Source organism: Elephas maximus, chromosome 8 (assembly GCF_024166365.1).
Source record: "Elephas maximus indicus isolate mEleMax1 chromosome 8, mEleMax1 primary haplotype, whole genome shotgun sequence".
In the NCBI taxonomy this organism is placed as follows: domain Eukaryota; kingdom Metazoa; phylum Chordata; class Mammalia; order Proboscidea; family Elephantidae; genus Elephas; species Elephas maximus.
In genome coordinates, this window is record NC_064826.1 from 101628545 (window position 1) to 101649180 (window position 20636).

Consider the following 20636-nt stretch of genomic DNA (forward strand, 5'->3'; position numbering starts at 1 on the left):
TTTTATACCTTGATCGAGGAGCCCTGGTGGCCCAGTGGCTAAGAGTTTGGCTGCTAACCAGAAGGTCAGTAATTCGAATCCACCAGCTACTCCTTGGAAACCCTATGGGGCAGTTCTACTCTGTCCTATAGGGTCACTATGAGTCACAATCTACTGTACGGTAACAGGTTTGGTTTTGTTTTTGGTATCTTGATTGTGGTGGTAGTTTCATTTGACAAAACTCATAGAACTGTATGCTTAAAATGGGTGCATTTTAGTATGTATAAATTATATCTCAATAAAGTTGACAAAAAAAACAAACATACACAGACTTTGGGAAAGCAGCGAAAAGGTGAAGTTGAAACAACCCAGGATGGCCCTTAGATACTGAGAAAGTGGCCAAAGATTGGCACCTGTTTTGTGGTTTGCTCTGCTCCCAGACTGCCTCCTGTTTTATAAAAAATCTTGCCGTAGCATGCATGAGACCTGGGTTCGATTCCCAGCCAATGCACCTCATGCTCAGCCATCGACCGTCTGTCAGTGGAGGCTTGCATGTTGCTATGATGCTGAACAGATTTCAGTGAAGCTTCCAGACTAAAATGGACTAAGGAGAAAGGCCTGGAGATCTACTTCCAAAATCAAAAAATGAAAACCCTGTGCCTCACAATGGTCTGATCTGTAACCGATCGTGGGGATGGTGCAGGGCCAGGCAGCTTTTCTTTCTGTTATCCATGGCATCACCATCAGCGGCAGCAAACAACAGCAACAACATACCTCTGTGAGTGTGATGATGGATATGAAAGCACTTTGTAAACCAGGGAGGTAGGTCGTGGGGGTAAAACTATCCAATTGACAAAGGTGGCTACTGCTGAGGGCACCCCTGGGCCTCCACGAGGACCCAGCACTGGAATCATTTCCCTTTCCTCTGTCTTTCCTCTCCTCGGCTAAGCCCCTCTTCCCTCTCAGAGCACAATCTTTTAATAACCCATAAAGGAGCTGGTGACTAAATGTACATGAAGACATTTCATTCTTAAGTGTGGCATCATGGCTAAGAGCTCAGGCCCCAGAGTGAGACCAGCTGCAGCACGGTAGCAGGAAAAGCCTATAAAATCATTTAACCTCTCTGTACCTCAGCTTCCTCATCTGTAAAGAGGTGAGACTAGTACCCACATCACAGGCTGAGAAAAGAATTACATGAGATGGGACATGAATGACCTTAACACATTGATTGGCACAGAGTAAGAAAGCAATTAACTAGTAGCTACAAATATTACTTGCTGTTTTTGTTTTGAGGAGGCTCTGGGGAGTGCATATGGTTAAGTGCTTGGCTGCTAACCAAAAGGTTGGAGATTCAAGTCCACCCAGAGGCACGTCAGAAGAAAGGCCTGGCCATCTACTTCTAAGAAATGAGTGATTGAAAACAGCATGGAGCACAGCTCTACTCTGATGCACATAGGGTTTTCACGAGTCAGAGTCGACAACAACTCTGGTTTGTCCTGGCTCCCCTAACCTCTTCCTTAATTTTCCATAGGCTGTCAGAGAGCCTTTTTTCCAGCTCCACAGTAATCCATCCAGATGCTTCTGTCAGGAGAGCAGAAAGTTCCTATATCATATACACTCAGCCTAAGTTGGAACTTTCCCTAAATCCTGGTGATAGAGGATATAACGGTTTGGTACAGCTCATCTATTAAGTTTGAGGTTTGCATTCCAAGTTGATTGTAAGCATTGTTTCTATCTATACATATTTGAGCAGGCTGTCAAGTCAGCTACAATCGTGTAGCAGAAAGGGTCCAGCCACAAGCCATGGTAGAGAAATGTAGAAAATTGGGTGTTCCAGCAAGCCAAGTAGGGAATTAATAATATATTTAGAATTCCGAATAAAATACCTGTCAAGTAAGCAACAACATATTACGTACGTAAAAATTCTTGCCTCTTCTGTAGACTATGCACTCTTCCTGAGAAGTATATATCCTTGGAAATAAAACGATTCAACTCCATCTGAAACTTCTGTTCCCTTGGAGTTTTTCCCCTAATTTTTCATTCATTTGTGTATTTTTTACATCCCCCCGTGTAGCTCCACCAACCCTCCCAGACGTCAATGGGTCAAGCAGCCTCCCAAGGCAACCTCCTGCACCTGGCTCACAGCCAAGCCTCCATGTCTCAAAGTCCCGTCCGGCAGGCTTCCTCTTCTTCCTCCTCATCCTCCTCTTCTTCAGCTTTGAGTGTGGGCCAGTTAGTCAGCAGTAAGTATCCTTTCTGGCTCGGTTTAACACTGTGGCCTTCTCATTGCCTATTTGCAATCTCTTCCCTTCTCTTCCTTTCTCTTCCCTTCCCTTCCCTTCTCTGTTTCCCCTCCTCTCTCTCTCCCTCTTTCTCTCTGTTTCTCTTTCTCAGCCCTGCAGAGGGGTTCCCTGGTTCTGCTCTAAGGGACTAGGCCAATATTGGGATGTAGCTCATGCCCAGGACCGAAGGGTTCACCCAAAGCACACCCCACCTTGATGAGTACATGTACTGGGGGGAAGTGGTTCCATGCCAAGCAGCTCCTGATGTGCTGAGTCAGTCCTGCCTCTTCCGAAGGTAGAAACTGATCAGCTTGCAGGGCATGAACCACACAGCTCAGAGCTGAAATAACCAACAACGGGCGCTCAGCTGCAGGTCAAGCTGCTTTTCTGTGCTTTTGAAGTCCCCTGCCGTTCTGTTTGTAGGTGTCAGAGCAAATAAAAGAGAGGGTGCCTGTGGGCGGGTGGGTGTGTGTGCACAATGAGCCACCTTCAGGGGCATGTCGGGGGAGCTGCCTGGACTGGAAGCACATGGAAAATCTCTGAACTACCACTAGTAACATAAAATAAGCCTACAAATCTGTCTCTCTGAGAAGGCCTTATATATAATTTTTAGAAATGGTATTTGGACCTAGGCGAAGACAGCATATTTATACATGCAAATAGAATGCTAAAATGAGTGGGACAAAGATGTAATTTAATGTCTACTATTCACCTTTGGTGCAATTTTTGCCTATATATAAGATTACAGTACATGTACATAGATCATTATTCACCAGGGACCAATTATCCAGTCCTTTAAAGGATTAAAACAATATATAGGCATCTATGCCATAAAATGAGGACTCATGTGAGTAACTGTTTGGTTAAGTGTCATGAATGACCTGTTATAATAGGAACAGGAGGGATTCTCACCTAACATGGGGTAAGTCTAGTAACATGAAGCAAAATGGAAGGTTTTTATGTCCTCCCTCTCCTCCACAAGCACCCATCCATATCATTATATGAATAATTTAGGCAAGAAAGATGACTATGGAATGGAGAAGAGAGTGAAGAACTATAGAAAGATATTAAAATGCCCAGGTACTTCAGTGGCTTAAGCTGGATGCTCTTGATCTTAAAGATGGTTCAGTACCAAATCGTTTTAGAGGACGTGGAGTTTTCCATCAGTTATTTTAGGAACCTGCTTATTTGGGCCAGAAACTCTAGTCTTACTCGAATAAAATCGTGGATAAAATGAATTTAACAGATTTTCCCCAATAGGAACTATTTCATAGAGTTGTTGTAAGGACTGAACGGGACAGTGGATGCAAAGCCACTAGAACAGTGCCTGGTGCATGGTCATCATGCTATAAATTTAGTCATTAATAGCATTATCCCTTCACTTTGTACTAAGCCCAATCCAGCGTCTGTAGTCCAACAGACCTGAGATTGAATCCCTGCTCCATCTTACTAGGACTGTCTTCAGCAAACACTCCTGAACTTCTCTGAATATGTTTGCTCCTCTGTAAAACTGGTCCATGATATCACCTACATCATAAAAAAAAAAGAAAGAATTGAACGAGATCATTATGAGATCACTTAGTATGTTGTCTGGCAAATAATAAGTGCTCAATAAATGTTAACAGCCATTATTCTGAAAGCATTGTTTAAATGGAGTGCTCATCCTGGCAAAAAATTCAAACTTTGTTCCAACTGAATATTCTACATAAAGTGCTGCAGAATACTCTGTAAATGGCAACAAGGTCACAGGACAGACAGCTAAGCTTTGGGCCTGAAAGAAAGGAGACCTAGGCCAACCACCTTATAGACAAGAAATAAGTATAAAATTAAAATACAGCCCATCCCACTACTACAGTATTTTACACAATGCGAACACTCAATACATGTCAGGTGGGTGGACAGATGGAAGAATGGACAGATAGATGGGTGGATGGGACTAGGTACTGAAAGGATAGATTAGCCCTTTATAGAAATCAAGTAACTCCCTAACTACAAGGGTACTTGATGGGCCAGATGGAATTTCAGTTGCATAGTAACCAATAGAACATCTAAGTTCAAGCTTTAAAATGAGGGAACCATATTACAATCTTTGATGTGAAACATAAAGAACTGAGGAGGGAGAAGCCTTTACTGTATATAGCTGAAACAGAAAACTCAAAACTCACATACAGAAAACTGAATGAGAAGCCCACACTAACTCTACGTGGTCTTCTCTTTCCATTTGAGAGGATCCAGCAATACCATCAGGAGTCTCTCCCTGGATGGCACAAACAGTTAAGCACTTGACTAACCAAAAAGTTGACAGTTCGAATCCAACCAGAGGTGCCTCGAATGACAGGCCTGGCTGTCTGCTTCTGAAAGATCACAGCCATGAAAAACCTGTGGACCTCAGTTTCACTCTGTACACATGGGGTCGCCATGAGTTAGAACTGACTTGAGGGCAACAGGTTTGTTGTTTTTGGTAGCAATACCACCAGGGTCAGACTGTGCAGCAAGCCTATGGCTGAACTTAGAACAATTGCTACAGATTTTGAGCCTATTGCTTAGTCAGTTCCCTTCTGTCTCAAAACCCAACTACAGAATGAGTAATACCTGGATCATTTTCTGATGCCAATTACCTCTATTAGAACCTTCGTTGTTAACGTAGCATTTTCAAAGCACTTTCACCATTTTATTCATTTCAATATTCACAACAGGGTAGTATAAATCTTCATTTTCATATGTTGAAACTGGCACTAATTAGATCCTGAAAAGTTAACCCATCTTGACTATCTTATGTGAGAGGGGTCAGTTTCAGTCATACCTAGAGACTGTGACTTTCTCTGTGTGACAAATCTCATGGATGACAGAGCCAGGAAGAAAACCCCAGTTGTCTGACTCAAAGCAGGCTCCACATTCTCCATAGTGCAGTTGCCTTAAACAACAGGACATACACATGGATTTTTATCCAGTGAATTTTTAATAACATCAACATACGAAAAATCTAAACACTTTTCAAATGATGTTTTAAAAGCTTGGTCCCTCCCATGCCTTATAATTAGAACACAGGATTTTCTGTGAGCCAATATGAAGAAAGAAATGAGACATCTCACATGTTTTGAAATTTGTATTCGAGTGAAATATGTATTTAAAATTCTTTTTCTGTGACATGAAACTTCATCCAATCTATAGCTAAGCTAATTTGGGCGACCCAACCACATATTTCAGACATAGTTGTTATGCATGTTAAATTGCAGAGAAAAAAGAAGGATATTTCAGTTGGAGGCAGTCAATTGAAAAAGAAAAAACACTTACTGAGCACCGTGTATATGCCAGGTAAAGCGATAGAAAGTAAGAAAGCAGAAACAAGCAATCTGTGGTTCCTGCCCTAGGGGAGGTCCTGACATACAATAAAACAAAGAAACAGACATACAATAAAGGGAAATAAATGCTATGATCAACATATGTATAGGGGCTATAGCAATATAAAAAAAAAAGGGGAAATAAAAAAACAACAAAACCCATTGCCATCACTCTATTCCGACTCATAGCAACCCTATAGGACAAAGTAGAACTGCCCCATAGGATTTCCAAGGAGCACCTGGTGGATTGGAACTGCTGACCTTTTGGTTAGCAGCCATAGCTCTTAACCGCTACGCCACCAGGGTTTTCAATATAGTAAATAGATACCTCAATTTTAAAGGCTGAAACAAACAGAAGATCTGTTCAGAGTAGATAATCCTTTAACTGAATTGGGTGGTTAATTGGCTAACAAATCCCACCAATAGGCCAAGGTCATAAATTTCAATGAGGTCAAACTGGATTTGAACCTTTGGTCAAAGTCATGGTCAATAACTCTAACCCTACTGTTGGCCAACCTGCCATTGTCCCAGATTAACTAAAGTGGGTGGACATCCAAAAATCTTCCCCATTCCAGGCAAAGGAATGAAGAGTTAATTAATGCCTTAATTATGATAGTAGGATACACTTTTTTAAAAAAACCCTGGCTTGTAAGCTTCATTCTTAGACATGATTCGCAATTCATACCATTTTCCACAACCCAGTGAAGTCACCATATTGCAAGTATGCTGCTCTCTCAAATTGTATTGCACGTTCCCAAATGGCTCCTTGTTTCTCAGAAATGTTTGGTAAATATGCCCATTATTTGCTGTGAGACTAGCACTAAAAAGCAGATGGATGTTTACTTAAGGCAGTTAATTCATACTTGGCAGCTTCTTTAAAGACGCATATTTCTCCTATAACAATCCCACAAGTATGGGTCATAGAAGGATGACTTTGATGAATGGTGACTGCTCAGCCAGTTTAGCGTCCCCTCATACTCATGCCCAGGCTGCCGGAAGGAGCTAAACTTAAAAAAGAAAATCTGTCCTAGTTCTTCCTGAGCACTCGATTCAGTATGGGCCCAGTGACCATGCAACCCAATTCTTATACAATTTGCCTTCAGCCCCCCATAAAAATCCTTTCACATTTTAGTCCATGCATTCCAGATTTGACTGGGAAAGGCCATCATTTTACTTGAGTCACTATCAATCTACAACGCCATTTTATCCTCCATCTCCAGGCCAGTTAATACCTGTATAGGTTGTCTTCCAGCTCCTTTAGCAAGGGTCAGATTAGGATGGGCCCCAACAGTCATTGCTATTGCTTTCTGATCATGTATTTAAAACACTGGGCTGACTTAATCTGAAACAAACTTCTCTGAAAGATGCTACCTGGTTAGAGGTGTTGGATCCACCTTCTGGGGATCTAAAGTTTCCTTCTGAGCTTCCCATCAAGGTGGCCTTTGATTCATCCTTAAAATGAACCCAGCCTCCCCAGGGCCAGGAGAATGGATAACGGAAAGCCAGATTGACTATCCCGGGGTGGAATCTCAACCTCTGAGCTAGATTTGAAGCTAAGGTGATGTTCGAGGGAAACCTCCAATTACCACATCCACCTCTTGCTTCCCTTCCTCAACCAGAAGGGTATATATCCCGTAAGGAAGGAGAACTATGTGAACAGTGGGAGAAACCTCAAGAGTTTAAGACAGGAACTTTGGGATCAAAAAAAATAACATTAGTCTTTTGATTGATTCAAAATATCTTACAGACACCATCTAATGAATAAAACTCTTTGTCCAGGGGTGGGCTTCCTCTTTGGATAAGGAGACCTTTTGTAGTCTTGGAACTCACGGAAAAAAACCGGCAATAATACATTTTTTTCATCCCACTTTTGTGGATAAGAACATGAATATAAAGAAAGCCAAGCAACTCGCCTCCAACACTGCACAAAGAGATGCTGAGTTTTCATCCCTGGGTCTTTGCCAGTGGTCCATCACCCTGTTTAAATTTCACAAGAATCCCTATCTTAGAACTGGGAAGACAAGAGGGAAGTGTGTGAGAGGAGGAAGAGGGAATTCAACTTCCTGTGTGATGAATGTTGTTTGGGGGCCTCTTGGAAGCCACTCCTATGGGACAGTTCTATTCTGTCCTATAGGGTCACTATGAGTTGGAATCAACTCGATGGCCACACGTTTGGGTTTTGGTTTTGTTTTGTTTTGTTTTGTTTTTGGAAGACATTGGGCTCAGTGGCACAGGCTCCCATCTCTCTGAGCATTAGAATGAAATTATTGATAATCCACACAATACTGCTCAATGCATCGGGGCTAAAAGTCCACAGCCTGCCTTTTTGCTTTTCAGTGATCTGGCAAAAAGCAGCCAGCACCATCACACATACAGTTAGTTCTTGGTCTCAGGGAACTAATTACGAGACATAAAAAATAAAGGCAACAGGAGAAGGGAAAAAATATGACAGAACCATTTTACATGAAATTGCAACCAAGCCATAAACCTGCCCATTATTGTACTGTTAAGTTTGGTGGCAGCACAGGCCCTGGGACTGGAGTAAAACCAGTTGCCATCAGGTCAGCTCCAACTCGTGCCAACCCCCTGTGTTTCAGAGAGGAATTGTGCTCCCTTAGGTTTTCGATGGCTGTGAACTTTTGGAAGTAGATCGCCAGGCTTTTCTTTCAAGGCACCTTGGGCATATTCAAACTGCCAAGCTTTTGGTTAGTATCTGAGTCAATAACCGTTTGCACCACCCAAGGATTTGTGGGACTGGAATAGACCAGAGGAAATCGTTCCAGATTAAAGACCTGTGCCTCATGTGCTGGTTAACTCAACTGATTCTCTTTGAGCTAGAATTGGGGTTCATATGAGCCAAGATCACAAATTTACTTCCCACAGGGGCTCAGAGAGTCTCTCCCTGCAGCCCCAGAACACCAGGCCCCCTAGGTCCCTCACTCCCAAGATGTTTGCTACTCATCATATGCGGTGGAGGTACAGGTAGGGGAAAGAGCAAAGAGGAGTCTGCCTGCCCAGGATCCCCTTCTCACCAGGCCTGTCTGGCCCCATCAGTGTTGCACAGGTGGGAGAGCAGTTTTCTGTGTTGTGGAACCTGGTGACTAATAATGCTAAAGGGTCAAGAAAAGACAATGCATTGCAGAAGATTCCACACCCAGACTCGGTCAGGCTGGAACCACCTAGAGAAGAATTTCAGAAAGTGGGTTGTGGACCCCTGTGGCAGAATAACCTGTGATGCTAGTTAGAAATGAACATTGCTGGGCTCTACCAGGTGATTCCGATGCCCCCCAAAGTAAGAAAAACAGAGTCCTGCAAACCAAATTGTTCGAGGAAAGCCTCTGTCTTTGTTTCTCTCCCTCTGTTTTGAACCTCCGTTGTCTCCCTTTGCACGACGGCCACCGCCCTCCTCCCTGTCTGTTGAAGAGAAGCCAAGCCCCTCTCTCGAGGTACCCTTCTGTGCCCAGTGCCCCTCCCTCCTCTAATCGGTGTTGCTCAGCTACTTTTTAATTATCACCACTCCCAACGAGGCTTTTTAGACTACTTTTACCTAATTGTCCTCTACCCCCCATGACATTGTGGAGGCCTGGTAGTGCAGTGGTTAAGAGATTTGCTGCTAACCAAAAGGTCAGGAGTTTGAATCCCTATGGGGCAATTCTACTCTGTCCTATAGGGTCACTATGAGTCAGAATCAACTCTCTGGCAATGGGTTTGGTTTGGGTTCCCTATGAAATTGTAACATCTCAGTGACACTGCATATCTCTTTGTATACCGTGGCCCTTTGCAGGGCACTATCATTGTAATTTACTAAGATTTTTTTTACCCCCCACCCGAAGAACAAATTTTGCCCTTCCTTTGGCTTGGGGTCAGAAAACCTGGTGGTGTAGTAGTTAAGAACTACAGCTGCTAACCAAAAGGTTGGTAGTTTGAATCCACCAGGTGTTCCTTGGAAAACCTATGAAACAGTTCTACTCTGTCCTATAGGGTCACTATGAGTCAGAATCAACTCGATGGCAACTGGTTTATGGATTTGGCTTGGTGTCACCATAAGTCGGAATCAACTGGAGAGCAAAATATTAGAGTTGTTTTTTGTTTTTTGGAGAAGGTGGGTGGGAGGCAACACCAGTCACGTTGAAAATGCATGCCTTAAATGCAGAGGTTAAAACTTAAAACCCTCTGGGCTCAGCAGTCAGACCAAAAAAAAAAAGAAAATCCCCTTGAATCATGAAGAGTCCACGCATTACAGAGTAGAACCGCTCCATAAGGTTTGCTCGGCTGTAGAGGTTAGCTTTTCAAACCCACCAGTGGCTCCATGGAAGACCTGGTGATCTGCCCCCATAAAGATGACAGCCTAAAAAACCCTATGGGGCAGTTCTACTCTGTCCTGTAGGATTGCTGTGAGTTGCAATCCACTTGATGCCATCTCTACAAAAGCAGATCACCACACCCTTCTTTTGTGGCATCTCTAGATGGGTTTGAACAGCCAACCTTTTAGGTTAATAGTTGAGCACAAATTGTTTGCCCCACAGAGTGACTGGCAGGCAGAGGCCTGAGGAAAACTGGAGATGAGGATGGTGAGGATCTGAGAGGCAGTCACTCAGGTTCCAGCTGGCTGATTGTTTCCCAGTGCCAGTGCAGGCCCAGCTCAGCCAAAGCTTCCAGAATGTCAAGAGAAGGTGAAAATCTAGATTTTTCATTAGAAATCTTCCAGTGTTTAAATGTTGGCAAATAATTCAAAATACTTTTAAGTACTAGGCAAGCTAGGTCTCATTTGCAGGCTGCTCATTTGTAACTTCTGCGCTGGGAATTTTAAAATGAAATGAGAGAAAGGGCTCAAGGCTCCTGTGTGCTTGGGTGTGACTTGCCGGAGGCCTTAGGGAACCTGGAAGCTGCTCTTGGCTTCTGTGCTGGTGGGATTTAAGATCTAGAGGGCAACCTCCACCAGGGACAACCCAAATAAGCCTTTCAAATAACAGGATATTGTCAGCCTTCTGGGGGAAATTTTTGGAAGAAAAAGCAGGGTTTTAATTAATCATGAAAGCGAGGCAGCTTCATAGTCCTCCTGTCTGAGCCCCAGCCCCTTCCATACACAGAGATTCTCAATTGTGCTATAATGAAACATTTGCCACTCATAGCACACACTCCCTACTCCACCCACCAACATCCTTCCTAGCCCCACAATGCTTTGTTCCTTTCTGCATTTGTGCTTGTCTGCACACTGTCCCCGCTGACCATAAAATGCCTACTCCATTACTATGGGTCGGAATCGACTCGACGGGTGCAGGTTTTTTCATTCTCTGAAAGGAGTCCCTAGGTGGATCAAATGGTTAACACACTCAGCTGCTAACCTTGGAAGAATATCCTGGCAATCTACTTCCAAAAAATCAGCGATCAAAAACCCTGTGGAGCCCAGTTCTACTCTGACACACATAGGGTTGTCACACGTAGTCAACTACACACACGTAGTCGACTAGACGGCCACTAGTGATATTCTCCAAAAGCAGCCCCTTGGGTAAGGCCCAGGGGAAGCCCCCCTCCTGTTGCCTCTCCCTTCTTGGCACATTCTATTGTGAGCATCACACCGTTAGTCATTGAGTATACTCTGGCTGATACTCTCCTCTAATTGTTTCTTATGCATTTGTATTGATCCCCCAACTCCTATAGACTGTTAACTCCAAGAAGGCCAGGCTGCTTCTTATATTTCTCTTGTCCCCTCCCTCCACTCAGTTAGGGCACCCAGCAGTCCCTTAAATAATATGTACAGACAGTAACACCTGTAAGGCAGAGTCTATTGACAGGGTCAGTTGTCCTTTGGCAAGAGAGGATCCCTGTCTCGCAATAAGAGACTTTATACATGAAGCTTCAAGCCCACCACAAATGCTAATGTCCTTATTTAAAAGTCCTTGAAAAATTGGCACTTGGGATGCCAATGTTTATTTCTTATCATGATAACAGGAGTTTCAATAGCCCTGAGCCCAGAAGAGTAATATACTCAGCCACAGTCGCTGGACAAGCACTAGAATTTACTGAAATTGACGGGTTATTGTGCAGCAAGAGGAAAAGACAAACTTTTCACCTAAGTCCAAGGAATGAGGTGAAGAACAATAGAGGCAGCTCACTGGGAGAATGGCTTCGCTACAGGCAGGACTGAGCAACACTTTGAAATCTTCCACCATCCCCATCCCATGCTGTCTCCAGCCTGCTGCACGCTTTCATTTATCCAGGGATCAGTAGCAGGGGGAGGGGAAGTTTCATTCTCCAGCTGTTGTGTCATTTCCCTTGATAAGTCCTAAATTGACCATGTTATCCGGTACCAAAGGAGCCTTTCTGTGGTAGGCATTTTTTTATTATGCGCCATTTCAGGGGACAAAGGCAGCTGTGTCAGTAAACTGCTATGGGTGGAAAAAAGACAATATTGTTCTCACAGATTCATAAGCACGCCCTTCTGAGGGGCTAATGCAAACATAAGAAATGAGGCAACATTGCCATCTACTAGCCTAGCTTCAAGAAACCCTGGTGGCACAGTGGGTAAGCCCTTGCCTGCTAACCAAAAGTCGGCAGTTTGAACCCATCAGCCCCTCTGAGGGAGAAAGATGTGGCAATCTGCTTCTGTAAAAACTACAGCCTTGGAAACCCTATGGAACAGTTCTACTCTGTCCTGTAGGGTCACTATGAGTCGGAATCGACTCAACAGCAAAGAGTTTGGTTTCTTTTTTTTAGCCTGGCTTCATCAGTGGTCAGGTGAAGGAAAAACAGCAAATACCATCTCCTTCAAGGGCTTTTTTTTAAGGGCTTTTTTTTAGCACTAAAGATCTCAATCAAGATATTTCAAATAGAAACCGTTCCATTTTTGTATTTTTGCACATTCAAACACATTTACAGACAAAATGGAGTTACCGCTGCCACCACCCCCCCCCCCCCCCCCCCCCGCATAGCAAGCGCTGCTATTTGTTAAACCCTAAGAAACCTGTGGATTTATCTGGGATAGAAACATCTCCAAGGATGATTTATGGCGGGCCAATGAGTTGAGGATAGGAGCTTGGGTGCCTCACCTGGGAGACAAAGAGAACATTCCACAACGCCAGTTTCCCCACTGCTTTGCTATTAAAGACACTTTCCTATAAACCGTAATAAACAGATATGACTCGGATGTGCGTTGACAGTATTGATCCTATTTTTAAAAACATCTCCACAGATCCTCAAACGGCAGCGGGTGAGGTGGATGGGGTTAATCTGGAGGAGATCCGAGAGTTTGCCAAAGCTTTTAAAATCCGGCGCCTGTCCCTTGGTCTGACGCAGACTCAGGTGGGACAGGCTCTGAGTGCCACGGAGGGCCCCGCATACAGCCAGTCGGCCATCTGCAGGTAACCCGCACCCGCGTCTTGTCACCTGTCCTGGCCGGGCCTCGTTTGTCCTCGAGGCTTAGCTTTTCTTCATCGGGTGGGCAAAGCTGAGGGGCCACGCATGGGAACAAAGTCAGGGGTAGCTATATGTTGGGATTGTTGGTATATGATGGAAATAAAGGTGCTGAAACAGACTCGGAACCCTGGCTTGATAACTCAGGTCAACTCACAAAGAACCTCCAAGGCGGTCTTGGTACAAATACACAACCCCAAGCCAGGGGGCTTCCCTCTGGGACCACCCTTCTGTGCAGTGAGAGCCATCCTTTCCTGTCAGCAATGAGGGATTCTGAGCAAACATTGTAAAGCTGCCAGTCCTCATTTGTGTTAACATTCCCACCATCTCTGCCCAGGGATACCCCTCAAGATTTTCCAAGAAAACACACAGCCAAAAAAAAATTAACTGTCTCATTACCTGAAGGAATGATTTAACTTGCCCTCCCAGACACAGCTTTCAAAGCACATTTGAAAAAGCAGTAGCTGCTTTCAATGGCTCTGAAAAGCGTAGGGAGAATCTGGTCTACTGTGGTCCCCCTGAGATTAAATAAACAAGTGACAGATCCAGCCTTGGTTGCGTTCAAGTTGATCTGGGTTAAATTGTCAGAGGCAGACCCTGCTCGTGCATGTGTGTGTTGCACTAATCCCATGTTTATGCATGAGTCAACAAAGGCACTTCAGTAAGAGCTTTTTCCTCTTGGGCAATGCCTTATGGGTCCTCCTCCATCAGGAAAACCCAAGAAACCAACTCTAAACTCATTTAAGTGGATTTTGTTCTTGGTGATCCATGAAATGCCGTCTTTTTATCTGCTCTTTATACTTTTAATGTATTCCCCAAAGGACCGAAGTGTACTTTTCCTGCAGTTTAAGACTTAGGTTATAAATAACATCAGTATGGGGTAGTAGCTTGCAGCTCACATTTTGCTCAATGATTTTCCATAAAACCCATTGATTGTTGTTAAATACAAAAAGCACCATAGGATCCTCTCACTTCTATGGCCTCCCCCACTGTTTTTTCTTATAAGATACCTCCCTGTAGAAAATAACCTTTATTCAGTCTATACAAGGATACTACTGCTGGGAAATTTGTCTCAAGGCTTTATAACTGCATATGTTATTCTGAACAACATCTACTGAAGCATGAGCTCTAACAAGCAGCATCAATGATATGAATACTGCCGCTCCCTGCTGGGAAACATTAATTTTGTTTCATCTTGACAGACTTGTGATAAAGGCAGCCACAGGTTTTTAAGTTGTTGCCAATTTGTTATTGTTGCTAAATTCGTGTTTGGCTTATTTTTTAGTCCTAAAATGTGATTTCCTTATTTTGTCTTAAACGCTACCTGATGTTTCTCAGGCATCCCCAGTCAAATATGTTGATTCCTAAAGTCTTCCCCCGAGAGGGGAGCCCATAAAGCTATGGCTGAAATGAAAAGAGACCTTGGAAATTCATTGCATGATAAAACATGCCAGATGCCTTGACTAGCTTCTTTTCTCTAGCTTCCAGCGTTTCCTGAGGTAGCCTCAGGAGCTAGCTACAGAGAAAAGAATGGAACGTATTGAAAGAGACCTAGCTCTTACATTGGGACCATGTCAGTTAATTCAAAGGGTTGGAAAACCAAAAAACGAAACCCACTGCCGTCGAGTGGATTCCAACTCATAGGAAGGGTTGGAAGGAATCTGCATTTGAGCCTACACCCAGGTGTCGCTTCCTTATTACCTGTGGTGTATCCTAGGTGCTGCTTTGAGAGGTCACCCAGAGGAAAAGACACTGCCAATGCCCTGGACATCCTTATCACGAGCTTTGGCCCCCAGTGCTGTGGAGTCGTAAAGCCTGTGTCATACTATCAAGAATTTAAGCTTAGGCCTTTTACGGTAAACAATGGCAAAATGTGGCATGTGGCAAATTAGCAGGGCAATGACAGTCTCTGGGGAGCTTGCCACAAATGACAAGCTTATGAAATGACATTAAATGGTTTTCTCCTTTGGTATGGAAAGCAAAATGTACTTCTTCCCTCCTGGGCCAGTACTAGAAGTTGGGATTTTAAAAACAAGCAAAAAACTCCTTGAATTACACATGGAAGTGTATGCTATGGGGAGCGCATTAAAATTTGGTACTATTTGTGCTGCTTGTCACAACATATCTAAAATACAGTGCCAAAAATAAGATCACGGCATATAATCTTATGCCTGTTCTATAATCCTATAGTCACATAGTCTTATGCCTATCCTTTTGTGTTCTTTTGCAAACATCTCTTAACTGACTAAAGCAGGCTTATTTTAGCTCCATGAGAGCAGACCAGTGTAATAAGATGCAATCTGCAACCAGGCTGTTGTTTTTCAACAGCACTGAACAATTTAAAAGAGAGAGGGGAATTCTGGGTAACCAAAATTGTCATACTATCCAGTACAGATAGCTGTGAATTCAGATTTAGAATAAACAAACAAATAAAAAGGAATGGGTGCTTTTTTGTATTTCATTAAGAGTGAGGATGAATTTAGTACCAGGATGACCTCTTAAAACATTCTATATAATTTTGTCCAAGATGCTTCATATTTTTTAAAGTCAATGTAGCAAAGAATTGCTGATGGCAATTGATGTATAGAAGACCTCATTTACAGAAAATGATATCATTCAAGGACAGTTTGCAGATATCACACATTAAACACAGCTTGATGCCCTGGTACAAAAGTACACCATTATGCTGGACCTGTTTGGAAGGCATGAGGTGGCCTTAGCACATCCCAGGGTGGGTTGTTCATAGTGATTACAATGTGTCCAGCTGTTTGAGTGGAACAGTAAAGTAGCAACTGGCTCTGTTTCACCTGGAAAAGGAGCATGCTGGTAACTTACATATGGTGAAAATTGTTTGCTACCAAAAAGAGAGAGAGTTAAAATGAGACACACATGACAGAGAGACATAAAAGAAACTTAGCCCAGTTGCCATCCATGACTATTACAATAACTATATAACGTTTTCATCACCAAATCAATGGGTGGAATTTAAAAAAAGCCAAATGTCGTCAAAGAAAATTTGGTACACTGTTAGGAGTGAAAGAAAGTTTTATTGAGGAATAATACGGCTTGAGCTGGGCAGTGCTAAGTAAAAATACAAAGCACTCTACTATTCAAGCTGAGAGAGGGGTCTGCATACACAGAGAACAAAGGGAAGGTAGGGGGTTAATGATTGATTATAGATAAGATCAGCTTCAGCTTGAAGTCCTTTGAAATGTAAAGGTCGGTTACTTGGCTAGAAGCAAGTGAGTTACCTACCACCTAGGTGAGTGGCGTCAGCAGGTGATACATGATTGCAGTCATGAACACATTTTTCCCAGAAACAAATTGTTTACGTCTTGACACATTCCTCTCATGAACAAATGGTTTACATCCTGACCTTTGCTTCCTGGGAATGCATGCTGGCCTTCTTTTGTCTGACACAAGTGCCTCCAGTTTGAAACTTTTCCTTTTACAGTGTAAAGCACATAAAGAAATAATTTTAAATGAAAGAACATGACAATTATTGTGTTAATTGTTGCCTTAAAGATTCTAAGGATTGGGGACAAGGTGCTGGTACAATGAAAATAAAAGCTTAGATCTTAGAGTTTTTTCTCATTGTCATATCTGTGTGTCTTGCTGTCTCACCCCTCCCTGACCCTCTCATTGTGTGTGGCTTGAGGGTTGCATGCTCTGGCATGAGGCATGGTGGGAAAGTGGGCATTGGCTGAGGGTGGGGGTGGCCACCTTGCAGCTGGCTGTTAACCTGGAGTGAATTAGCTCTGCCAGTCAGTCAGGCAGGCAGGCAGGAGGCCCACCCTGGCAGAGGACTCAGTGTAAGACTGTTCTTTCTCAATTTTCCCCCCAGACACACCATCCTGAGAAGCCACTTTTTCCTACCACAGGAAGCCCAAGAGAACACTATAGCTAGCAGTCTGACAGCCAAACTGAACCCTGGCCTTTTGTATCCTGCCAGGTTTGAAAAGCTGGACATCACCCCTAAAAGTGCCCAGAAGATCAAGCCGGTGCTTGAGCGGTGGATGGCTGAGGCTGAGGCCCGCCATCGAGCAGGTATGCAGAACCTGACCGAGTTTATCGGGAGTGAGCCGTCCAAAAAGCGCAAGCGGCGCACCTCCTTCACACCCCAGGCCCTTGAGATCCTCAATGCCCACTTTGAGAAGAACACACACCCCTCTGGGCAGGAAATGACAGAAATTGCTGAGAAGCTGAACTATGACCGGGAAGTAGTTAGAGTTTGGTTCTGCAATAAGAGGCAAGCCCTGAAGAACACGATTAAACGCTTAAAACAGCATGAGCCGGCCTCTGCGGTCCCTCTGGAGCCCTTAACAGACTCTCTGGAAGAAAACTCCTAAGGAGAAGCCCACCACATCATCGGATGCAAAATTCACAGAAACTCACTCCATCCAACCTTGGGATGTCAAAATAAAATAAAATAATTAAAAAAATAGTCCCAGTCATCACCCTTGTAAGTAAGAGACTAAGAAAACTACCAAGTGGACAGAATGGTTTATAAGTGTCCGTTGGTTTTCCAAAAACAAACAAAAAAATTTTTTTTGAAAATTTTTAAACAAGGAATACACCACGCTGAAGGTGTGTGTGATAGGATAGTTCCCTCGCCCCACCTGTCTCCCCGAAGGATTTTTTAATGACTTAAAGCAAACCAAATAACCACATACTCTTTTCTGTATATTAAGAAAATGTGAACGCGTTTTAAGGAAAAAGAAAAAAACAAAACTAAGCCAAAAAAAAAAAAAAAAAAAACCCACACACGAAATGACAAAACAGCAAGCAAGCAAAAACTTTTACCTGTTAAAAGCGAATACAAGCCTGCCACCTGGAGGAAGGACTATATCCTTTCAGGTACCAAGTGCTGATTCACTACGAAACCTATTAACCAAAGTCTGAAACATGGCATTGCAAACGCGATTGTTAGTCTACTCTTCTCTGCGTGTAGAGTTGTGTTATGAATTTTTACATTTGTACTTAACGGAAAAATACGAAGCCTGATTTCTCTCATCTTCCGCATCTATTGTCGCCACCTATGTGATGTGTATCATTGTTGAAGCCATTCTGTCAGGCTCATTATTGGGTTTTTCTTTGGGTGCTGTTGGGGGGGGATTTCCTTTTTTTCTTTCTTTCTTTTTTTTTTTTTTTTTGCAAGGGGGGTCATCCTGGATCGTGTGCCAAAGCATCTATTGCTTTCTTCTCACTATGACTTGTGGGTTTGAGAAAAGAAAATGGAGCTCGCATTTCTCCATCTCCCCTCAAATGTGGCCTCCTGGGTCTGCTGGAAGGGTACAAAAGTGGGGAGGAATAAAGTGTCTTTTCCACTCAGATCCTAGAGAAATGCAGCAAAGACTCCAGAATAACTAGGGCTTTGCTCAATGAACTGTCAACACTGGCGTAAGCTGTAATTGTGCTCACTGTCCACACCGGAGCTTGGGATTTTTCTCAGTCTGTTGGCCACGTACATGGAGAGCTGACCAAAACTAATTTTGTAATATAAACATAAGCTGCACATTTGGTTCAATACTTACATCTGTGTTATGCTTCTGTGCAAAGCAATTTCTCTCAGAAGCCTGATAACCAAAGAAATGTCTCAAGATTTCAGTCAAAATACACACATAGCATGCACACACCCATACACACACACACAAAGAAACAGTCTAAAAAAAAAGTGATGGTGACAGGATTGTTAAAGACTATCCTGTATCCTGTTAATCTCATCTTTTCTGCTACTTCTTTCATTCCAATAGCAATGGCAGACTTTTTTCAGGGGGAGGGAGCAATTGCTCTTGGGGTATATAAATGCAGCAGAAAGTTGACAAATTCAAACAATTGGAATTGGGGGATGGGTTCTTGAGGGAAAAGGAAGTTTTAACAGTGAAGTATCCACTAAAAGAAAAACCGGAGAAGTGGCTTATGGAACACATTGGAATAGCCATCACTATTCCAACTAGAGGATATTCCATTTCTAAAACTTACTTAAAACATCTGTGGGCCAAAATAACCTAATAAGCGAGAAGGAAATGTTGAGATGTGAGGATGATTAGCACTTGGCTCCCACAGTTCATGTTTTTGTCCAAGTATAGGTAGAAGGTGCTTGGTTAAAGGAGCAGAGAAAGAAGACCCGTCTACTTGCCTGCTGTTGAAATGTAAATATTTCTGAATGATTAAGTAATAATCATATTCATGTATTATCTAGAAGTAAAGTCTGAAAGAAAAAAAGGGAAACCCCACCTCAAGTTTTCCAACTGATGAGAAATGCCATGTTTTTGCCCTAATACGTACACTCACTCCACTATGGAATTTGAGGTTTTTTTTGTTGGCCCCTTTGCTGGTTATATAAATGCAACTGTATATTTGTCCCTCCAAGATGGATTCAGACAGCAGCCAGGAGACTACCAGCAAAGAAACTAAAAGGAATCCTGGAAGTGGAACCAGGTGCTTATAAAAGTGTTTCCATTTCACCAGCTTGATGCTCAGTGGGCAGTAGCTAGCCTGATCTTCAATGCCAACACCACCATGGTGCCCATTTTGCCTCTTCAAAACTGCACAAATACCAATAACCCAGAAACCCAACAATCTATTGATTAAAACAGATTTTGTATTCTCCTAGGACCTGCTCGAAATTCCATCAAGAAAAGCTCTCCAAGACAAGAAGTAAACAAGATAACATATGATGGATGCTAAATGTTTAGGTATATCCTGGCAGCGGTTACGTGAGGCCTGCTCAGTTCTGGGATGTATAATTGGGAGGGTATAACTAGGACAGTGAAAGTATAACATAAATGTCATCTTCCAGAGCAGAACAAAAAAAGAAAGATATTCATCCCACAGTCATAAAACCATTCATGGGCAGTGATTTTTTTATAGTTTTATAATTTTGTATTGTTTTATAAATTATTTATAAGGTGTTGTAATGCTTCTTATATTAATTTTTTACAGATAAATTTTTTGCTATGAGGCATAACAAGGTGCCGGAACAGATTCTTAGGAATATAAATTATAATGTGTAACACACATCTTTGGGACCACGCCTACCAGTTAATTTTATTGTGACATTTCTTATCTCCGCTTGTAAATGACTTCGTATACCAACAGCATTTAAGTGTCTTTTATGTTTCCATAAACTGAAGGTTGAGGTTGCCACCAACAAAATATAAAAGCCACTTCAGGCATATGTGATTATATTTCAAGCTTCACTATTTTTGATATTTTCAAATTATTGTCATCTTCATTTTCTTCATTCCTTGCTAAAAAAAAAGGCAACTGATGCTATATTACACACTTGTTTGTGGGGTTTTTTTTTTCCAACCAGAAACATTTTGAACAACTGGACGTTTTAATGGCATTGCAGGGTTTTGGTTTCTTTATGTCGTAACCACACAGATACACACACACACAAACACACACACAAAAGAGAGAATAAGAAAACAAAAGGAGCTAGGGAAAAAAAAGAAATCCAAGTAGAGGGGTATCAAAGAACTCAAGCTAAAACCAAAAAAAAAAAAAAAATCGTAAAATGCCTTTGCCCGTCTTCTCTACGCTGGACCAAAGCTCGATGTTTGTAGGTATATGCACACTGTATAGCTATGGCTAAATGTTGCTGACAATCTTGCAA

At 42.7% G+C, this 20636-nt stretch overlaps 1 protein-coding gene across 8 annotated transcripts in view; it reads left to right on the top strand.

Moving 5' to 3' along the window:
- Nucleotides 1-19865, top strand: part of POU6F2 (POU class 6 homeobox 2) — a 586518-nt gene extending 566653 nt beyond the window's left edge. For 6 of the 8 annotated variants that reach the window (XM_049893978.1, XM_049893985.1, XM_049893979.1 and 3 more), the window contains 3 exons: nucleotides 2054-2222; nucleotides 12795-12963; nucleotides 16860-17716. In XM_049893978.1, the coding sequence (XP_049749935.1) occupies nucleotides 2054-2222; nucleotides 12795-12963; nucleotides 16860-17364 (843 nt within the window). In that variant the 3' untranslated portion in view covers nucleotides 17365-17716. Of the gene's footprint in view, nucleotides 1-2053; nucleotides 2223-12794; nucleotides 12964-16859; nucleotides 17717-19631 lie in introns of those variants that run through there. The other 2 variants (XM_049893986.1, XM_049893984.1) reach the window with 2 other exon arrangements.
- The last annotated feature ends 771 nt before the right edge of the window (nucleotides 19866-20636 follow it).